Here is a 21,990-nt window from a genome sequence, read left to right as displayed (position 1 = left end):
CCACACTAAGCACATTAATTCAGCGGTGTGCGTCCATGTTCCGGGGCTAGCGTCGATTTCTGGAGCGTTGCACTGTGGGTAGCTATCCCATAGTTCCCGCAGTCTCCCCCGCCCATTGGAATTCTGGGTTGAGATCCCAGTGCCTGATGGGACAAAAAACATTGTCGCAGGTGGTTCTGGGTACAGCCTCACCCCTCCCTCCCTCCCTGCATGAAAGCAACGGACGGCAGACAACCATTTCGTGCCTTTTTTCCTGGGTGAACAATGCAGACTCCATACCACAGCAAGCATGGAGCCCGCTCAGCTCAAGACAGCAGTCATGAACATTGAAAACACCCCGCGCGTTCTTGTGGAGTTTATGCTGAGCCAGGACCAGAAAAACGAGGCAAGGAGACAGCGGCGGCGGCAGCACAGCGACAAGCGTGATGAGAACATGGACATGGACACGGACACAGAATTCTTCTAACCGCGGGCCCCGGTGCTTTGGAGATCATGTTCTTAATGGGGCAGGTTCTATCCTTGGAACGCCAATTCTGGGCAAGGGAAACAAGCACAGACTGGTGGGACCGCATAGTGTTGCAGGTGTGGGATGATTCCCAGTGGCTGCGGAACTTTCGCATGCGTAAGGGCACTGTCATGGAACTTTGTGACTTGCTGTCCCCTGCCCTGAAGCGCCAGAATACCAAGATGAGAGCAGCCCTCACAGTTAAGAAGCGAGTGGCGATAGCCCTGTGGAAGCTTGCAACGCCAGACAGCTACCGGTCACTCGGGAATCAATTTGGAGTGGGCAAATCTACTGTGGGGGCTGCTGTGATGCAAGTAGCCAAAGCAATCACTCAGGTGTTGTTACGAAAGGTAGTGACTCTGGGAAATGTGCAGGCCATAGTGGATGGCTTTGCTGCAATGGGATTCCCTAACTGTGGTGGGGCAATAGATGGAACCCATATCCCTATCTTGTCACCGGAGCACTAGGGTACCACTAGGGTACCCACTACATAAACCGCAAGGGGTACTTTTCAATGGTGCTGCAAGCACTTGTGGATCACAAGGGACGTTTCACTAACATCAACGCGGGCTGGGCGGGAAGGGTTCATGACGCTCGCGTCTTCAGGAACACTACTCTGTTTAAAGGGCTGCAGCAAGGGACTTACTTTCCGGCCCAGAAAATAACCGTCGGGGATGTTGAAATGCCAATAGTTATTCTTGGCGACCCAGCCTACCCCTTAATGCCATGGCTCATGAAGCCATACACAGGCAGCCTGGACAGGAGTCAGGAGCTGTTCAACTACAGGCTGAGCAAGTGCAGAATGGTGGTAGAATGTGCATTTGGCTGTTTAAAAGGTCGCTGGCCATCGTTACTGACTCGCTCAGACCTCAGCCAAATCAATCTCCCCATTGTTATTTCTGCTTGCTGTGTGCTCCACAGTCTCTGTGAAAGTAAGGGCGAGACCTTTATGGCGGGGTGGGAGGCTGAGGCAAATCGCCTGGCTGCTGATTACGTGCAGCCAGACACCAGGGCGATTAGAAGAGCACACCAGGAAGCTCTGTGCATCAGAGAAGCTTTGAAAACCAGTTTCATGACTGGCCAGGCTACAGTGTGAAATATCTGTTTGTTTCTCCTTCATGAAAACCCGCCACCTTTATTGACTCATTCTCTGTAAGGAACCCACCCTCCCCCTTCCCCCAGCTTGCTTTAAAACCAATTAAAGTCACTATTGTTTAAAAATCATTTATTCTTTATTAATACATTATAAAAAGAGAGAGGGAACATGGGTGGGGTTTGGGAGGAGGATCGGGGGGAAGGAAAAGGCCACTAAAAAAAGGTTAAAAAAATGACAGCCTTTTGCTTGGGCTGTCCACTGGGGTGGAATGGGAAGGTGTACGGAGCCTCCCCCCCCCCCCCCCCCGCGTTCTTACACGTCTGGGTGAGGAAGCTATGGAACATGGTGAGGGGGGAGGGGGGTTATACAGGGGCTGTAGCGGCACTCTGTTATCCTGCTGCCGTTCCTGAAGCTCCACCAGACGCCGGAGCATGTCTGTTTGCTCACGCAGCAGCCCCAGTGTTGCATCCTGCCTCCTCTGATCTTCCTGCCACCACCTCTCATCTCGAGCGTCTCTCCTCTCCTCACGTTGGTCCCTCCTGTCCTCACGTTCACTGTCTTCTTTCCTATACTTTGAAACCGTGTCCTTCCACTCATTCAGATGAGCTCTGTCACTGCGGGTGGATTCCATGATTTCTGCGAACATCTCGTCTCGCGTCTTCTTTTTCCGACGCCTTATCTGTGATAGCCTTCGGGACAGAGGAGGGAGGCTTGAAGAATTTGCAGCAGCTGAAGGGAGGGAAAAAAGGAGAGAATTTTTTAAAAAGATACATTTTGCAGAACAATGCTTATACTCTTTCACAGTGAACAACACTGTTCACATTACATAGCACATGTGATTTCTGTGCAAGGTCGCATTTTGCCTCTTAATATTGAGTGCCTGTGGCTTTGCTGCTAAAGATCACAGACGCTGGTCCGGGCAACAGAATTCGGCTTGCATGCGGCCATGGTAAGCCATTGTCTTTCGGCTTCTGCGCCCTCCTTTCCCATATACCAAGCAAAGCCCGTTGAGTGCTGCGGTTTTCCTGTTAACATTCAGCAGCAGAAAAACTAACCCCCCGCCCCCATCCAATTCTCTGGATGATCGCTTTATCCCTCCCCGCACCGCGTGGCTGGTATCAGGGAAGATCCCTGCAGGAACCAAACACCTCCCACCCCGCCATGAATTCTCTGGGATGATCGCTTTACCCCTCCCCCCACCACATGGCTGGTATCAGGGAAGATCCCTGCTAGCCAAACACGAAAAGCTCTGGGCCAATTCCCCCCCACACACCCCCTGCACTTGGGTAACTGCAGGGAAGGATTTCTTTTCAGCCACAGGCAAACAGCCCAGTAGGAACTGCCACCTCTGTCCCCTTAATTAAATTCCCGTATTTCAACCAGGTTACCATGAGCGATATCACTCTCCTGAGGATTACACAGTAAGATAAAGAACGGATGTTGCTTGAATGCCAGCAAACACCGGGACCATACGCTGCCAGGCTTTGTCATGCATTGATACCAGATTACTTGCTGCAAGCAAGGCGCGGTCAAGTGTCCTACCATGGAGGACGGAATAACGCTGCATTGCCCAGAAACCTTGTGGCAAGGCTTTTGGAGTATCTCCAGGACAGCTTCATGGAGATGTCCCTGGAGGATTTCCACTCCATCCCCAGACACATTAAGAGACTTTTCCAGTAGCTGTACTGGCCGCGAATGCATCCCAAGTCCTCAGGGCAAAGTAATCATTAAAAACCCTTGCTTTTAAAACAAGTTTTATATTTTAAAAGGTAAACTCACCTGAGGTCCCTTCCATGGGGTCGTGGTCTTGGATACTGGGTTGGGAGGGTACTTCAGTCAGGCTGAGAAAAAGATCCTGGCTGTTGGGGAGAACGGAGTGCTCGGTGCTCTCTGCAAGCTCGTCCTCCTCCTCCTCCTCTTCCCCGTCCGCAGAATCCTCAGGTGTAGCTGATGAGATGATCCCCCCCTCGGAATCCACGGTCAGAGGTGGGGTAGTGGTGGCGGCCCCCCCTAGAACCGCATGCAGCTCGTCGTAGAAGCGGCATGTCCGCGGCTCTGACCCGGAGCGACCGTTTGCCTCCTTTGTTTTTTGATAGGCTTGTCTGAGCTCCTTGACTTTCATGCGGCACTGATCTGAGTCCCTATTGTGGCCTCTCTCCATCATGCCCTTGGAGATTTTTTCAAAAGTTTTTGCATTTCGTCTTTTTGAACGAAGTTCTGCTAGCACCGAATCCTCTCCCCATATAGCGATCAGATCCAGTACCTCCCGTACGGTCCATGCTGGTGCTCTTTTTCGATTATCGGCCTGCATGGTTACCTGTGCTGATGAGCTATCTGTGGTCACCTGTGCTCTCCATACTGGGCAAACAGGAAATGAAATTCAAATGTTCGCGGGGCTTTTCCTGTTTACCTGGCCAGTGCATCCGAGTTCAGATTGCTGTCCAGAGCGGTCACAATGGTGCACTGTGGGATAGCTCTCGGAGGCCAATACCATCGAATTGCGGCTACACTAACTCTAATTTGAAATGATAAAATCGATTTTGGCGCTACTCCGCTCGTCGGGGTGGAGTACAGAAATCGATTTAAAGAGCCCTTTATTTCGAATTAAATGGCTTCGTTGTGCGGACGGGTGCAGGGTTAATTCGATTTAAATTCGTAAAACTACAATACCCACCTGGGGAAGTGAGGAAACAGATTGAAAGAGCAAGACGGGTACCCAGAAATCACCTACTACAGGACAGGCCCAACAAGGACAATAACAGAACACCACTGGCCATCACATACAGCCCCCAGCTAAAACCTCGCCAGCGCATTATCCACGATCTACAACCTATCCTGGAAAATGATCCCTCACTCTCACAGACCTTCGGAGGCAGGCCAGTCCTCACTTACAGACCACCCCCCAACAGGGCCGGCTTTAGGAAGGGCGGGGCCCAATTCGAACATTTTTGGTGGGGCCCCGGCAGGGATGACTAACAAAAAAAAATAATGTAAAAAAAAGCCTTTCATTTCTTCCATGTATTATTTACTTTCCATAACTATATAAATAATAAAATTATATATTATGTACATTGCATCATATATGCTGTTGATCGGTTATTAATGAGCTCCGTTTCACATGTGTGGGTCCCCGCCACGCCCTGGGGGTGTGCTAGGGTGACCAGATGTCCTGATTTTATAGGGACAGTCCCGATTTTTGGGTCTTTTTCTTATAGGATCCTATTATCCCCCTGTCCCGATTTTTCACACTTGCTGTCTGGTCACCCTAGTGGTGTGCACATGTGTGGGTCCCAGCTGCTCCCTGCCCCCCTCATTGAAGCAGGTGTGCAGGGTTACTGCCCTGGGAACTGCAGGGCACCAGTGTACATGGGGCTGGCTGGAGGCAGGGTAGGGGCTCACTGGAGGTAGGGTCTGGCTGCAGGCAGGGCAAGGGGTGCAGGGCTGGCTGGAGACAGGGGTGTGTGGGGCTGGCTGGCTTTGGGCAGGGCCGCAGGGGGGTGCGGCAGGGGTTGCCTGGAGACAGGGCAGGGGGTGCGGCAGAAGCTGGCTGTGGGCAGGGGGTGCAGGGCTGGCAGCAGGCAGGGCAGGGGGGCGGGGCTGGTGCGGGCAGAACAGGGGGGCGGGGCTGTAGGTAAGATAGGGGTGCAGCAGGGGTTGGCTGCGGACACGGGATGCAGGGCTGTCTGGAGACGGGGCTGGCTGCGGGCAGGGCAGGGGGTGCGGGGCTGGTGCGGGGACGGGGTGCAGCAGAGGCAGCTGGAGCCCCGGCCCTTTAAATAGCCCCCGAGTCCCCCGCTATCCCAGGGCTCTGGGGGCTATTTAAAGGGCCCAGGGCTCCCCTGCTTCTACTGCCCCGGCCCTTTAAATAGCCGCGGGAGCCCTGGGGAAGCAGCGTGGCTCCAGTGGCTATTTAAAGGGCCGGGGTGGTAGAGGCAGCGGGAGCCCTGGACTTTTTAAATAGCACCCAGAGCCCCGCAGCCCTACCCCAGGGGACCCTGGGATCTTGGGATCCAGGGCTTCTCTCAGCAGCCTGGAAGCCCAGGCCCCCCATCAACCTGTCAAGCAGGTGGGCAGGCGGGCGAGCTGGCAGGGAGCCAAGCAGCTTTCCGTGCAAAACCTGCCTGCTTTCTGTCTGAAGATTTGTCCAAATCGACGTGTTCCCACGAAACGTTTGGATTTTGACAAGCTGGCAATTTCTGATGGAAAAACAGTTCCATTGGCAAATTCTGACCAGCGCCTCTCCTGAACGCATAGCTCCCTGCATCTTTGCTGAGCATGGAATCTGAATGGACTTGACACAGGTGGTTGTGCCCTGGGATGCCATCTCAGCCCAGCTCCCCCAGTGCTCCGGCGCTCACATTCTCCTAGTGGTGACGTCTGACCCTGGGGAGATGAAAGGCCTCTGCAGGTTGTTTCCTGCAGTGTGAGCTTTGGCTGCAGGCTTCTGTCCCCAGCCATGGCACGAAAGAATCTGTCTAGCTAGGCTGGGCGTCCTCCCTCATCTGTGGTCAGAGGTCACACGGGCCCTTCCAGTGACAAGGTGGCAGCATCTGGCCCTGGGAAAACAGACATCTGCTGTGTGCTCACCCCAGAGATTTCTTTCTTTCTGCAAACTGAAGAGGCCTCTCTCCTGTAGCCTCAGCAGAGGCTGCGAGGAGGCCAGCAGGCCCTGTGCCCCCCCGCAGACTGGGGGAGGCCCTGACCAGTAGCTCTAAAGGCCAGAAGACCCCACAGGACAGGTGGGGAACGAGACTGTGACGTTACGTTGCTGTTCCATGGTTCCTTTCTCCTCTGCTGAAGAAGAAACTGAGCCCTGAAGCAAGGCAGCAGACTGGCTTGTCCGTGCTGCTGACCCAGTATTCACCAGAGGTGGGAGAAGGAACAGTGAGGCTGGTGGGTTCCTTCTTCTAAAAAGAAAACAAATCAGAGCATGTTTTTACATCCGGCTTTTGACTCCCCGGCCAACGGGTGTGAGCATCCCAGGTAGAAAAGTCAGCCTGTAATGCCCGGCTCCTGCTGGTTGCTCCGATGGAGACTCCACTTCCCCCCTCCTCCCCGTAAGGCAGGGGAACTGCCAGCCACTGCCTGTTACTGTCTGCACCCAGCAGCAACACTCCTCTGCCTCCCGCCGCCCTCTCCTCTGCTGAGGTCCCCCGTGCCCTGCCCTGGCACCCTCTCTGCTATGGGGTCAGACACGCGGGGAGAGCAGGGCAGGTCTGTGCCCTCAGCCCCGGGGCTCTCGCACAGGGCTCTGCCCGCAGGCCCAGCCCTGAACATCACGGCGTCAGAGGCGCTTCTCCCACTATCACGGCAGCTCCTCCTGTTGGTGCCCAAAGCCCGGGACTCGCACTCAGCCCCTGAAAGCAGGGCCAGCTCCAGGCACCAGCCGACCAAGCACGTGCTTGGGGTGGCACCTGGTAAGGGGCGGCCGATCTTGGGGTGGTGGGGATTTTTTTGGGGGGGGAGTTTGGTCGCTGGGGGTGGGGTGGGTTGTTTTTGTTTCGGCTGGGCGTGTAGGGGACACTGGGGGGTGGGATTCGGCAGCAGTGCTCCGGGGGGGGGGGGGGTGGCGGCACGGCGGGGCGCTCCACGGGGGCGGGGGCGCTGTTTGGCAGCGCGGCTCAGCAGTGGAGTGTTTGGCGGCGCGGCGCTCGGTGGGAGATATGTGTGGCGGTGGGAGGGTTCAGCAGCACGGCGCGGCGCTCCGCGGGGGGGGGGGGGGTGTTCGGTGGCGCTCGGTGGGGGGGTTTGACGGCACGGCATTTGGCGGCGCTCCGCTGGGGGGGGGGTTCGGCTACGCAGCGCTCCACGGGGGGCTGGCGGGGTCGGTGGCGCTCCGTGGGGGGTGAGTGTTTGGCGGCGCTCTGCGGGAGGGGGGTGTTTGGATGCGTGGCGCTCCTCGGGGGGCTGAGGGGTACGGCGGTGTGGCACTCCGCGGGGGTGGGGTGTGTTCGGCAGCGCTCTACGGGGGGGGGTATTCGGCGGCGCTCCGCGGGAGGGGGTTGTGTTCGGCGGCGCTTCGCGGGGGGGCGGGGTGTTCGGCTACGCAGTGCTCTGCGGAGGTGGGGTGGCGTCGCGGTGCTGAGGGCGTGTGTTATGGCGGCGCTATGGAGGGCGGCACTCTTTTTTTTTGCTTGGGGCGGCAAAAAAATTAGAGCCAGCCCTGCCTGAGAGTTGGGAACGTTGCAGCCCAGCCCAGCCCCGGCTGCTGGGAGAGGAAGGCCACCCCACCTCCCTGGCTGGGAGAGCTGCCATGATCCCCCCATCTGCCAGCCCCAGCACTGTCCTCTGCGCACAAACCCTAGCCTCTCCTCTGCCCCTCACATCTCCCTGAGCCTCCCTCCTGCCCCCCTCAGCCTTCCCCCTGCCCCCCACACTCCCTGGCCCGCTCAGCCTTCCCCCCACATCCCCTCACAGTCCCCATGCGCTGTCCAGGCCCTGAACCATGGCCTCAGCCAGTCTGCCTGTGGGCTTGGCTTCAGCCTCCTGGAGCCCAGCGGGAGGTGGCAGCCAGCATCAGGAGGGCAGCCTGCCTGCCACATGCAGACAGAGCGTGGGGACGGGGCAGCCCTCGCGCAGGCCTCAGCCCCGCTGGCAGCAGTGGGAGATGGCGCCATTTTGATGAAGGGACAATTGGCGCCTTTGGCCACGTTTCCATGGGACAGGTGAGAAGCCCCCACAATCCCGAGTCACAATCAGAGCGTGAGGGTGGCCGCGCTGCTGCCCCTGTTGTGCATGGGGTCGGCCCAGCACGTCCAGCTGATGGGGGTGATCCTGTCACGGAGTGTGGGGGGACTCAGGGTCCTGCACCCCCGGCTTCCTGCGATTCACCATGACTCTCAGCCAGCCAGTAAAGCAGAAGGTTTATTTAGACGACAGGGACACAGTTCAAGACAGGTCCCGCAGGCACAGAAAACAGGACCCCCTCAGTTAGGTCCATCTTGGGGTCCTCGGGCACCCCAGCCCCCTTGGGAGGTCAGAGCCCTGTCTGCCTCCCAGCCATTCCACCAGCCAGCTCCTGAAACTCTCCCTTCAGCGACCCCTCCCACAGCCTTTGTTCAGTTTCCCGGGCAAAGGTGTCACCTGGCCTCTAACCCCTTCCTGGGTTCTCATGTTACATGCTCAGGTATTCTCCGGTCAGTCTCAGATCCCCCAATGCAGACTATCCCAGCCACACTCCCCTGTCAGCATTCAAAGACCACAGTAAGAACAGTCCCAGTTCGTCACAGATGCGTAGCCAGAATCAGCCAGAATCCACTGGAAGCTGCTTTACCAGTTTGTTGGGGGCAGCCAGACTTATGGGGCCGGCTGCAGCTGGCATTCGGCGTGTGCGGGCGGGGGGGGGAGGAGGCAGCATGAATTGCATGTGGGAGATTCATTCGTTGTTTGTGTGACAGCACAAACTCCCCCTCATCCCAAAACCTGGTCCCCAAATGAGCAGACTGGAGCACATCACACTAAGCAAACTGGTGCCACGTGCAACAAAATAAACAGGTCCCATCTCGTGTCCTTTGTTGCACATTTCGATGGCGCGTGCCAGGTGCTGGCAAGTTGCAGGGTCGAGAAGCGTGCATGCGGGTGAACCGCCTGGGTGCTCTTTTCCAGAACTATACGGACGTGGAGCTGTTCCCTCTAATGCACCAGTTCCTGCCCCCTGTATCCCAGCCAGAGAGCTGGGACACAGAGAGCAGCTGCCTTGACAGTCGCTGAATGAATCCAGTTTGATCCTCTTCCCTGTGGGACAGATGCAGCAGCAGCGCAGTCTTGCTCCAGCCCATCCCATTCAGGTATCTCCTCACCCGGCCGTGACCTGTCGGGACAATGGAGGGAGCGGGGGTTCAGTCTCTGTAACCTCACGTGCTAAGCAGGGGTTAGTGATACCAAATGGAACTGAAAGTCCGAGGGGGGTGGGGAGAGGGGTTCCCACCGGGTGTGTGGGTTTGGTGAAAGGCGCCTACAAAACGTTGGGTCTGCCCAGTGCTTAAAGACAGAGCTGACTGGACTCAGCTGGAAGTCCTGGTTTCTTCTCAGTGATCCCTAGAGCTGAAAACACTGTGAAGCCGGTTTGCCTGGGCACCATAGAGCCGGTGCTGTGGTGAAAGACAGTACAGGGGGGAGCAGCAGCGAGGTTCCCCCTAGCCAGGGAAGTCACTAAGAGCTGGACTCACTCCGGGCTGGAGGCCCCTCACAGCATGGCATCGCAGCTCCAGGCAGAGACGGCAGCATGGAGCAGCAGCGGTGCAGAGCAGAGGCAGAGGCATCCCTGGCCCACCCCTTCTCTCCCTGGGGCAGGAGGCGAACACCCCCCCCGAACCTCCCCTGAACTCTCAAACTCTGCTGAGCTGGGCCCGTAAACTGGGTAAGGGGACAGCAGAGGGAAAATGGGAGGGGTGTGCCAAAGGGACATTCGTCCATTGGACTCTCTCATCCCAAGCTGGGAAACTGAGGCAAGGGGCTGCTGCCCAATAGATTGTAGGGTGGGCGTTTCACTCACAGTTCACATACTGCTGAGTCACTCTTGTGATGGTTTCCCCAGTTCATGCTGCGTTTCTTTCTCCTCTAAATAAAAGTTCTCCTGTGTTAGACTCAGACTCAGTGCTCCTGACGGGGGAACAGCTGCCTGTTAGGGGCGTGCTGGTCAGTTTCCCAGATTTCTGGGAGGGGCGCTCCAGCTGGTTCTGCTTTGCAATGCTAAGAGGAACCCCGAGATCCTGATTCTCGTCCTTGTCACAGCCAATACCACCTGGCACAAGCGTTACACCCCCATCGCGTTCTGCACAACCCCCGTTCCTGCCATCTCCTCTGGCTTGATCCTCTCCATTTAGTGCGTCCTTCGTCTGGAAGGCCGGTGATACGGTAATGCCACAGAGTCCCACTGAGAAATTAAATCCCTGGCTCACATCTGCCCAGCTTCAGAAACGTTGGCGTTCTCGGCGAAGAGGGAGGGAGCCCAAGAAAACTGGTATCTGCGGTAAATAAAGGATGGGCAGACGTTCCGGTGGGGGCTCCCTCCCTGCCCACACACCAGGCTTGAGGCCAGCAGTTGAGAAAGCAAGATAAGCTGGGTGTGGAGTGGCGCTTTCCCCATAAAGGCATGGAGCCCCGGCTCTGGTTTCTGATGTGGAAGTGGGGGACGCTTCAGGTTGCTAACTCGCCCGCTCAGCTGCAGCGTCGGGATAGGTGAGTTTTATTGAAATGCCCAGTATTTCACACAGCCTGGAGATGTAGGGCCAGAGCCTGGTGGTGGGCACCAAAGCCCCAGGCGGTGTAGGCACGTGGGGGAGGTGCAGTGGCAGGGCATGCTATGTGGCCCCTGTGGGATACCATGTGCCCTGAGTGCCTGGGCACAGGAAGGAACGTGCCCAGACAGACGCAGTAACTACCACATAGAGAGGGGCAGCCTGCACTCCTCTCAGTGCCGTCCCTCAGCCCGGGCAGGTGCACAAGGGGGAGGGGAGCCCTGGTGCATCCTCTGCTTTCCCAACCCTGCCTGGCCGAGGCACAAGGGATGGGGGCGCAGTGAGGTACATGCTGCTTTTCCTTTGAAACGGAGCAGCATTTCCCCCAGCAAGTGGATGCTGCAGCATGAGCCTGGCTAGCTAGGAGTCTGGCAGTGCCTCCTGGTGAGTAAAGAGTGCCCCCGGGGCCATGGGGTACCAGGAGCCTGGCGGGGATCCCCTGCCCAGCGCTCTGCTGGACCCTAGGCAGGAATCCTCCCGCCCTGCCCCAGGTACCTTTGGGCATTGGGGCCAAAGTACTTTAGAACACAAAGGAACTAGCATAAACCATGTTTTAAAAATGGGGAAACTGAGGTATGGTGCAGTGTAATGAGTTTTCCAAGGTCACAGGTCGAACTCAGGCCCTCTGTGTCTTAGACTATTACAGTGTGTGAACGGCTGCTAGCTGGCAGCGTCCCCGCTCCTCTGGGGCGTCAGGAGAAGGGGAGGCGTGTTTTCAAGGATGAGTGACTCCAGATTGGTATTTCACTTCAGTTCCAAACATTGTAGTTCTGGCTTGTCAGACTCACTGAAATCCTTCTCCTTTAAAGCTTTAACCCTTTGCCTGCCATGGGGTTACGCCTCTCTCCTCTCTTTCACAAGGATACCTGAGATTGCTGGCAGCGTGTCACAGTTACTTGGGCTGTGACATTGTCTGAAGAATTTGGGGTCCAGGCAGCTCCAAAAAGAAGGTGTTTCCAATTAAATCTGTCTGGGGATCATGTCTGGGCAAAGTGTTTCCATTGCAGCAGTGTGTTTCGGTGTGTCGTTTACACGGTGTTCTCTCTCTCTCTCTCTCTCTCTCTCTCTCTCTACTTCATTTGCACGTTTGTATCACGGTCACTTTGGGGGTTAGTTGTGGACTTTCTAACTTTGCAACACCACATGAATACAATGATGGCTGACAGAAAGCACGGTGCCGGACTCCAGTGTGGCTTTAGCCTGTTCTGGTTTCAAACACACACACACACACACACACACACACCCTGCCCGCCCCACCCCACAAAAAGCTGCCATTTTGCAACTGTCACGGGCCGGCAGCAGCTATAATCAAACTTGGGACCTCTGGAGCTTCACACGTGAACCTCTGCTGTAGGGTTCTCAACCTATTTACCATTGGGGGCTGCATATGCCGTGCTCTGCGTTATGTGGGCTGTAGCTACACAAGATGTAATACCAGGGCCGGGATAGATATACCGGGGGGGGGGGGTGAATGAGCCGGTTTCTGTCCAAGAGTCTGGATTGCTCTGGGCTGCTGATCCCGGCAAGGTCATTGTGAATCCCTGTGCTGAGTGCTGAAGGTGGCCTGGGAAAAGCATGTGTGGGGACGGGGAGGGGTGTCTATGTTAATCCCGGCTGAAATAAATGGCCATGCCCTTGCTAGGGCAGCGCTTACAGTGCACCCCTCAGGGACCTGGCTCCATTTTGAACTCTTTTTGGCCAGGACTGTGGCCCCTGGCGACTCTGCCCACTTTAAGCCTGGCCTGAGCTGGGCCCACAGAACAGCTGCAGTGTCAGCAGCGTGTCCCCCTCTGGGCTGCTGGGCTGCAGTGCAGGGGGCAGCATGCCTGGGGTGGGGCACACAGCAGCTCTGTGCCCTGGGCCCCTCTCACCTGGCACTCATCTGAGGGGGGCAGAGCCCTGCCGGAGGCTGCCCAGCTGCTGTCTCTGAGTGGGTGAGCGGGCACTGCCCTTCGGCTGGTGGTAGTGACTGTGGACGGGGGGAGCTGGGACAGAGGGGGTTGCTCCGAGCAGCACTCCCCTTGCAGCGGTGCAGCGCGGGGAGAGAGGAGGCAGCTCCTTCCCCACCACAGGGAGCGCTCCAGCCGGCCCTGACCCGCCCGGGACCCGGGAGCCAGGCAATCGGAGCCGCAATCTTTGAATGGTTTTTACCATGCAGCTGGGTCCCAGCTGTGTGCTAATCGGGCCGGCTGCAGAGACGGAGACAGCGGCCGGGCCGGGGGAGAGGTGAATGGTGGGCTTCACCCCGTCTCCAGAGACTTGGGCCCACCTCCCCCCATGCTGAGCCCCTTTGAACATCCAGCCATGTCCTGCGGTGCCTACCTGGGAGCTGAGCTCTTCTGAAAATCTGGCCCAGTAGTTGAGCCCTCTGAAAACTCTGGCCTTAGCGTCTAAGGGTAACATTTTCAAGAGTGGCTAAGTCACTTAAGTGCCTAAATCCCAGTGACTTAGGGAGCTGGGGGGCTCAGGCTCGAGGGAGGACCCTGGGGAGGGGAGGGGCAGTATAACCACAGTGCTCTCATTCTACCAAAGACAAGCCCCTCGATAGGATGTCTGGAATTTTCAAAGGCACCACAGGGAGTTGGGTGCCTAAATCCCACTGAATTCCAATCACAGTCGGGTGTCAAACTCCCTTAGGCTCTTTGAAAACTCCCATTTAAATTGTCACTGATGGGTTTCATAATTGACATTCACTGAGATGGATCCGGCAGCGTCTCCCCCACCCTCGCCAAACGATTTCTTCAGCAGTACGGACTCAGGAAGGATACAGAGCCTTGGTTTACACTTCATTCATCTCTTCAAGGTTTCTTCAAAACCAGCAGAGCAAGAAACTATTCTTATTTTATTTTATTGGTAAAATGAAAGTGTAAGATCTGGAGCCGGATTCTGTGGCCAGGAATGGCCGGGGCGGATTCTGTGGCTGTAGTATTGTGAAATACACAGGACCTGCCTCTAAAACCCAGCCTCCAGTTACCCCAGGCTCATTTGATCGAGCTAGCTAGCGCTCACTCCCCCACTCCCACCTGCCCCCTTAACCTGATGTTGGTGGCATTTCAGGGTTCCCCAAAGACTGCAGCAACATTCCCAGGGACAGTCCCAGCGGGGTCCATGTCATCCAGCCGGCAGGCTCTCCCCCTCGAGTGGTGTGGTGTGACATGGACACCGAAGGCAAAGGCTGGACCGTTGTCCAGAGAAATTCTTACAACACAGAGATCACCTGGAGTCCTGGAGCACCTACAAGTACGGCTTTGGGAACGTGCAGCAGGATTACTGGCTGGGCAACGAGTACCTGTCCCTGCTCACGCGGCAGAACACCTACAAGGTCCGCTTTGTGGTGGAGGACAAATCCAACAACACCCGCTACGCAGAGTACGACATCTTCAGTGTCAAGGATGAGCCGAGCGGGTACCCGCTGAGGCTGGGCAGGTACTCTGGGGACGGCGAGGACTATCTCACCACCTACCACTCCGGCCTGGGGGGCATACACGACAACATGAAGTTCAGCACGACTGACAAGGATCAGGACCAGGCCAGTGGGAATTGCGCAAGTAGCTATGGAGGCTGGTGGTACGACAAGTGTCAGAACGTCCTGCTCAATGGGAAAGGCTACATCTACTGGGCAGGGTTCTGTAAGAGTGGGGAGTGCAAGTCTTCCCTCATCCTGGTTAAGCCAACAGACGTGTGCTGGGTCCGGCAGGAGGAGCCCATCCTCCTTGGGAGCCGGCGCCGCTGAGAAGGGGAGACAATATTAGATCAGACACGGCGCGCCATCCCCCACCTAATCAGTGCAGTCCCTGCAATGCCTCCACTCTGCTCACCCCCTTCCCTGTTGGCTTCTGCACGGTAAATCCCCTGGAATAAATGCTGAGAGCCGACCCCGCCGGTGCGTTCGAATGACACGAAGAGTGTGATTGGTGTGTATAACTGGACCCCCGCTTCCACTCTGCCTCGCTGGAAGCCATATCACTCACTACGACTTTAGACCCACATTAACCTCTGCTTCTCCCAGCCCTGCCACTGCCCCTTGGCATTAGTGATCAATGAATCATGACACTGGATTTCTAGCAACTGTCATTGAGCATTTAAATGGGGGATGACTCAAAGCCAGGACTTTACATCTGAATCCTGCATGTATTAGCAGTGGTGAGTTTGGGTTCAAAAACCTGCCCTCTGTGTTTTTAATAAATATGGTTATTACATGAGAAAACATTGCAACAGTAATTAGTTGCTGATAAACCACTGAGATTAGATAGACCTGCAACGAAACCACACAATAAAGATATTGGTGTCCCTCTTCAACCCAAGGGGCTAGTCAAAGTTTGGGGCCCTGGGGATGTTCCAGTGGGGAGCAGAAATTGGCAGTGGAGTCTGGTAATTTTTTGATGTCTTGTTTATTGACAAGGAACATACAGAGTCCTGCTTCTCCAAACACAGCAGGAACCAACAGCAGGGATTAGCCTCCCTGCTCTCAGCTCCAAGCCTCTTTAGCCAGCACCTGGCCCAAAAGCTCTCTATGCTCCTCCCAAGATCACACCATGCTCACAGGCTCTGCTCGGCTTTCCTGCTCTGCCTCCGTATCCTGGCTGCACTGCCCGGCTTGTCTCTGTCACACACGCACCAGCTCAGAACGATACTCGGTGGCATCCTCTGCCCACCTGGGGCTAGTTTCTGGGCACACGCCATCATGACTTGTTCTACACGAGGCCCCCTTACCTGTTGCTTCCAGCTGTCTTAAATGAAGAGTGCATCCTCACAGCTGTGTCAATGAGATTTTAACTCCACCCATAACATGGTATAATCCAGCTCCTAGCAGTGTATTTATCTCTCAGGCTGACGTCCTCTGAGCATCTCTGAGCATTTCCTGCCTGTTTGGCTTCAGTCTTCACTTCAATCAAAGTTCATTGTGACCAGATGCTGAACACCATTAATGCTAACAGCCAGGGGCAGGAGCACCCCCCCCCCCCGAACAGGGAAAGAACAGGCTAAAGAACAAGTCAGCTGGGCCTGATGAAGTTCACCCTCAGGCAGGGCTCCCAAATCGTGGGCTGTAGCCCAAAGATGGGCCATGACGTAGTCCTGGCTGGTCCACTGGCAGGGGTGAAGATGGGGGGGAATGTGAAGGGGCATTGCCCCCCCCAAAACTGCATCTTTCCAGTCCCCTTCTGACCATGGCCCTTCAGTGCATCCCCAGGACACAAGGCCCTGTCTAATTGGCCTTCCTGACAGAGCCTGCGTGGAGAGCGTGCGTAGGGGGGAGTTTGGGGGGCAGGTTTGGAAAGAGGGATGTTTTCAGGGGGAGGCAAGCTGGGAGCCGCTGAGGTGCAGCTGGAAGGTTTCCTCCTCCCTCCTCAGCATCTGGGGTGCAGACGGGGGGAGGGGGTTGCTATTTTGCAGTTGGGAGTATCAGGGACCCCGCCCCCCCCCCGTGCACTAAGCTGTCCCCTCCATCTTGGTTGCTGGTGGTGAGGTGGGGGTGTGCTGTTTTGCAGTGGGGAAGCGGGGGATCCCCCTGCCCAGGGCATTGACCTCTCCCCTTCCCGCCTCCCATCTCCGCTGTCCGTGCTGGGAGCCACCCCCACCCCCCACTCTGCCCATTGCAGGCTGCACTTGGTGCCCTCCCCAGCCAGCCATCCCTCGCCAGGCTGGAGCATGATGCTGCAAGCGGGGACATCCTCAGCCTGTCCCGGGCAACCAGCTCGCTTAGCCGTTTTGCTGACTGGGGGCTCCCTGCCAAACCCAGAGTTCCCCTGCACCATTCCCCCCAACTTGGGGTCCCACCCACACCCCAACTCCCCCCTGAACATGGCTACCCCTCCCCTTCCAAAACAACCTCAACTCTTCATACGCCACAGCCCACCCCCGCCCCTCCCCATAAGCCACCTGGCAGCAGTGCCCTCCATCGGACCAAACTGCTCTCCGTGTCGCCCTCCCACCCCCACCCCCCCCTAAGCAGTTCCGAGGTCTGTCATTAAGGTCTATAGTCACCCAGCAGGAGGAGGTAGCTGCATTTCAGGTTTTTGCTCTAGCAGACAAAGGTGTAAGGAGAGCTGGCAAAGCTGATGTTAGAAACATTGACATTGGAAATCCATGTAAGTGTAGAAGAGTGACGGAACCAATCGTGCGGGGACGTGGGAATTCACTCTCACCTGGCCTCTGGGGATGGAGGCAGTACGTGGCTGGCACTTCTCGCTCCTGCCGTACGAGGGGCAGGTGCTGCTACCAACTGCTCCCCCTAACCCCCGCCCTGCTGCGCTCTGGGGATGCTGCCCTGCTGTGGAGCTCTCAGGTGTCTTGAACTGGAATTTGTTTGGAGAGAAACTGCTAAGAAGCCTTATCAGCCCCGAGCAGAGAGTACCTGGGAGCCTGCCTGGGTCGGGCGGGTCTGGTACAGCCTCCCCCAGATAAAGCTCTTCCCTGGACCTGCCACCCATTGGAATCTGGAACGATTCCCTCCGAGGTAACACCTGGGGCAGCCAGGGCAGGGCAGGGCACGGCCTGCTCCCCTGGAGCGTTAGGGCTTTCAGGAGTCAGAGGTGCCAGCAGAGCAGGTTGTACGTTAAAGCAGCGAAGGCAGTTGGGGGGCAGAGGAATTGGGTGCTTTGCCATTGCACTTGATCAGCTCAATTTGAAAATTCTTTCAAAGGAAATCCAGATGTATACATCTGACTGGGGTACATGTACACACATACACACGCACACTCACATGTGCACACACTCATGTGCACATACATGTACACACATGTACACATACATATATATACAGACGTGCACATATGCTGTCCCTGGAGCCCCCCAGGATGCGACTGACGGGGTGGCTGGCTATTATGGAGGCAGAAGGGGGTTGGGAGAAAATAATCAAGAAGAACTTTTGCTGAAAATGCAAACCTAAGCTGGAAATCTGTGCAGGGCTGGGCTCAGCGAAAATGATCTTTTGAGCTGCTCTTATTAACTGTGGTCCTGTACTTCCTGGTTTGCGTCGGATCCAGGCAGGAGACTGGGCTGCTCTCAGCTGTAGAAGCCATTGGAATGAGCCAGGTCGGAATGAGCCAGGCCCTCAGAGCCTTCTGCCACCAATCGCCCCAGCAGTCACTGATCCACACCAAACCACGTCCTTCCAGTCAGGCAGTTTCATATGCATACGTCAAACCCTTGGTTTGCCACTCAGACACCACGGTGATGGGCACAGTAAGGACCGAGAGACGCTAAACAGGCAGACAGACAAGGAAATAGTGGCCCTGCCTGCAGGTGTGTGTGTGGTGCAAACGGATGAAGGCACAACCTTAATTCCTGCATCTCCTGTCTGTCAGCTATCGTTCGCTTGGCAGCCTGAGCTCCGATTTCTAACGCAGCGTTTTGCTCTGGCCTATTGTGGTTCTCATGTCCGGGGGCGCCTTGGCCCCTGGTATCAGGAGCGGTGCTAAGGAGGCTGCTTTTCAAAGGTCCTTAAGTAGAGTTGCCAACTTTCTACTTGCACAAAACCAAAAGCCCTTGACCCAACCCCTTTCATGCCCTTCCCCAAGGCCCCACCCCCACTCACTCCAGCCCAGCCCACCTCCCTCAGTCGCTGGCTCTCACACCCTCACTCACTTTCACTGGGCTGGAGCTGGGGGTTGGAGTGCAGGGAGGGGTGAGGGCTCCGGTGGGGATGCGGGCTCTGGGATTGGGCTGGAGATTAGGGGTTTGGGGTGCCAGAGGGGGATCTGGGCTGGGGCAGAGGGTTGGGGTGCGGACTCTGGGAGGGAGTTTGGGTGCGGGAGGGGGCTCAGGGCTGGGGTAGGGGATTGGGGTGCGGGTGGGGGTGTGGGGTCTGGGAGGGATTAGGGTACAGGAGGGGGTTCCGACCTGGGGCAGGAGGTTGGGGTGCCGGGTGTGAGGTCTGGGAGGGAATTTGGGTGTGGGAGGGGGTTCCGACCTGGGGCAGGGTTTCTGGGTGCGAGCTCCGGCCAGGCGGCGCTTACCTCAGCCAGCTCCTGGTCAATGGCACACCGGTGCTAATGCAGGCTCCTGACCCCTGGTCTCCCTCCGCTGGCAGGCTCTGAGCAAGGCCTGCCCAGAGAACATGGATGACGAGCTCTCGATCCTGCTGACAGCACCCCCCAGCACAGACAAACTCCAGCACATCTTGGAGGTGAGCAGAATGGGGAGGGGCAGCAGGGGTTTTACCTTAGCCCTGGGGACTCCTAGAAAGAAGAGACTGGAAAATCCATGTTTCTATTGGATCCTTTCGAGTATGCATTTGTGATATAAACTCACTGGGTGACCTTGGGGTAACTCATTTCCCCCTTACGTAGGGTGACCAGATCACCCAAGTCAAATATCGGGACGCGGGGGGGAGCGGGGAGGGTGATGCGGGGGGCGGGGCCAAAACCTCCCGAGCCTGGGCCTGCTGCGGGGACCCAGTAGCAGGCCCCAGCCCCCCCGTCCCGCTCGGGTCCCGCAGGGGAACGAACGGGGCTGGGCTGCCGATGCCTCCGCCCCGGGACCGCCGCGGGATAGCACCACCTGGGGAGCAGCCCAGACGCGACTGGTCAGGGGCTGGGCGCAGCGTGCGCGCTACTGGGTCCCCGCAGCAGGCCCCGGCTCGGGGGGTTCGGGGGCACCAGAGCCGCAGCCGCCAAGCGCCATGGCCGCTTCCTCCCCCCACGGCAGTGGGAGCTGCAGCAGCGGCTGCTCCCAAGTCCCGCTGCCCGGGGGGGAGAACAACAGCCACCTGGCACCGCGGGCTGCCCCCCTCCTCTCCCTTCCCTACCACCCAACTGAGTCCTGCCTGCTCGGGGCCAGGCCGGACTCTTACTCACCCCGGCCCGGCGCTCCCTCTGAGTCTCCCGGGCCTCCTTCCAGCGCTTGTGGAGGGAGGAGGAATGGTGAGCCCGGGGAAGAGGCAGGGATTTGGGGAGGGAGCCAATCGGGGGAGGAGGGGGTGGAGTCGGGGCCGGGGGGCTCCGGCGCATTTCCTCGTTTGTCCAGTGTCCCGACCGCACATCGGTCGTGACGCGGGACAAACAAGGAAATATCGGGACAGTCCCGATAAAATCGGGACGTCTGGTCACCCTACCCTTACGGCATCAGTCTTCTCCACTATCAAATCTACACTGGGGAAGAAGGACAGAAGCCCCGACAATCACCTTCACCTCTGGGTGTCTGGTCCTGGGAGCCGAAACCAACTGGACTATCTGCCCCATCTCCTAAACTGCCCTGTCTTTCCCTCCTAGGGCCTGGTCCTTAGTGCTCAGCCTGGCCCCTTCCCAGCTTGTCCCTGACCTTTAAAGGACGCTCCAAGCCCCTCCCATGCCTGCTTCCCTTGGGGTCTCTCTCCTGGCTGAGCACAGGCTGCCCTTCTATCTCTCAGCAGGCCTGGGTCCTAGTCACAGGCTGCGTCTTGTCACGTGACCCCCACACTTATTCCCTTCACCCTAGGGAGCTGCATCACCTGGGCTAGGTGCAGTTGAGCTCCAACCCCTTTCCTGGCCATCTCACCCTGGGACAGGTTGAAACTGGTAACCAGTGGGTAACAGTAACTGGTTGCTCCCAAAGGTGCTGAAGACACAATGGAAGAGGAAATCCTTTGGCCTGGATTGAAATTATTCCGACTGAAAGTGAATGAGAGAAAATAGGTTCAGAGTTCTCTTCCTAGCAGCAGAAAATGTAGCGATTGATAGAGGTTCAGGTCAGAAAGGACCATTCTGTGCATCTAGTCGCCCCTCCTGTATAACTCAGGGCCTAGAATGTGACCAAGTGGTTCCTTCAGCCAACCATAGCATGGGACTGAGCCAGAGCACGTCTTTTGGAACGACATCCACATGCAGGAGAGCCAGCTGGCTACCAGAAAATCTCTCTTCTGCAGTGACGTGGGGTTAAGGGACACGGGGGAAAAGACATGGAGGCTGTGACTAAACTTAGAGCATCAAGGCCAGGAAAACCAGGGTTAGGTCCCAGGCCTCGCTATCAGACCTGCTGTTTTCTATTCCTGGCTTTGGGACCATGAGCGAGTCTCTGCACCGCTGGGTGCCTCGGTTTCGCCAGCTATCAAATGGAGCTAATCAAGGTTTTGTTTGTTCTCCCCATTTTACAGGGTGGGAAACCGAGATACAGTTGGGACCTGTCTACACTACAGGTCTGTCGTGCGTTTGTAATCTGCTGACCCCCACATTTTGTTCAGAGCCTATGGACAACACAGCTCCTAAAGGTACGTTTGTTCTGTGCCTATCCCCTATGTACCAGCAGGGCTGGACAGCATTTCTCACTGTGATGTGGGGAGCAGGTCCTGGGTACTAAGGGTCTGAAGAAGCTCTCAAGGACTAATTTTTTAAAATAATTGTTATCAATGAATTGGGAGAAAACATACAATCACTGCGGATAAGATCGGGGGGTGACAAAATACAGGCAGAGTGGTAATTCCTGATGGGGAGAGGGCAGTGATACAGAGCGATCTGGCTCATTCGGCCAGCCTGACCCATTCAAAGAAAACAAGTTTGAGCAGAGCCCAATGCAAGGTCCTATGCGTGGCAACAAGGCACGCCGGCCACACCTCCAGAATGGGGACGTGTATCCAGGAAAGCAGTGACTCTGAAAAGGATTTAGGGGCCAGAGTGGAGAAGCCACTCAACATGAGCTCCCAGTGTGATGCTGTGGTGAACAGGGCTAAAGCCATCATTAGACGTAGGAGCAGAGCCGTGAGTAGGATAGGGAGGTGACACAGCAGCAGTGAGACTGCTATTGGAATACTGCCTCCAGTGTTGGTGTCCTCCTTTGAAAAAGATGGTCCTAGAAATTGGAGCTGGGGCAGCAAAGAGCCACCAAATGTTCTGAGGGCTGGAGAAAAATGCCTTCTAGTGAGCTATTGAAAGAGCTCAACCTGTTTAGCTTATCAAAAGAAGATTGAAGGGGACTTCATTGAAGTGTTGAAGTGCCTTAATGGAGAGAAAATACTGGGTATTAAAGGGCTCTCTAGTCTAGCAGAGAAAGGCAGAACAAGACCCAATGGCTGGAAGGTGAAAAGAGACAAATTCCTATGACAAATAAGGCACAAATATTCAACAGCGAGGATGATTGAACACAGGAAGAAGCTACCAAGGAAAGTGGTGGATTCTCCATCTCTTGATGTCATTAATAAAGACTAGATGCCTTTCCGGAATGTGTTTGCCCCAAAA

The 21,990-nt window shown here is 56.4% G+C and overlaps 1 protein-coding gene and 1 pseudogene across 1 annotated transcript; both read right to left on the bottom strand.

Moving 5' to 3' along the window:
• LOC101937229 (paired amphipathic helix protein Sin3a-like) overlaps positions 1-21,990 on the bottom strand; it is a 55,883-nt pseudogene that overhangs the window by 13,369 nt on the left and 20,524 nt on the right.
• LOC135977715 (uncharacterized) lies at positions 1,778-3,934 on the bottom strand. Its single transcript, XM_065578961.1, has 2 exons — positions 3,381-3,934; positions 1,778-2,330 (listed from the first exon to the last, which is right to left on the bottom strand). Exons 1-2 carry the CDS (start codon positions 3,910-3,912, stop codon positions 1,825-1,827), a joined length of 1,038 nt encoding a protein of 345 aa, XP_065435033.1. The 5' UTR covers positions 3,913-3,934; the 3' UTR covers positions 1,778-1,824.

Source organism: Chrysemys picta, unplaced genomic scaffold, assembly GCF_011386835.1.
Source record: "Chrysemys picta bellii isolate R12L10 unplaced genomic scaffold, ASM1138683v2 scaf15, whole genome shotgun sequence".
In the NCBI taxonomy this organism is placed as follows: domain Eukaryota; kingdom Metazoa; phylum Chordata; order Testudines; family Emydidae; genus Chrysemys; species Chrysemys picta.
The sequence above is the reverse complement of the archived record's forward strand: the minus strand, read 5'-3'. Positions and strand labels throughout refer to the sequence as shown.

What these genes read in the sequence shown, in the direction of transcription:
- LOC135977715 (XM_065578961.1), bottom strand. Translation starts at nt 3,912, where the DNA reads ATGCAGGCCGATAATCGAAAAAGAGCACCAGCATGGACCGTACGGGAG. An exon ending in CCCCATGGAAGGGACCTCAG is followed by an intron (nt 2,331 to 3,380) that starts GTGAGTTTACCT and finishes CCCTCCCTTCAG; the next exon opens with CTGCTGCAAATTCTTCAAGC.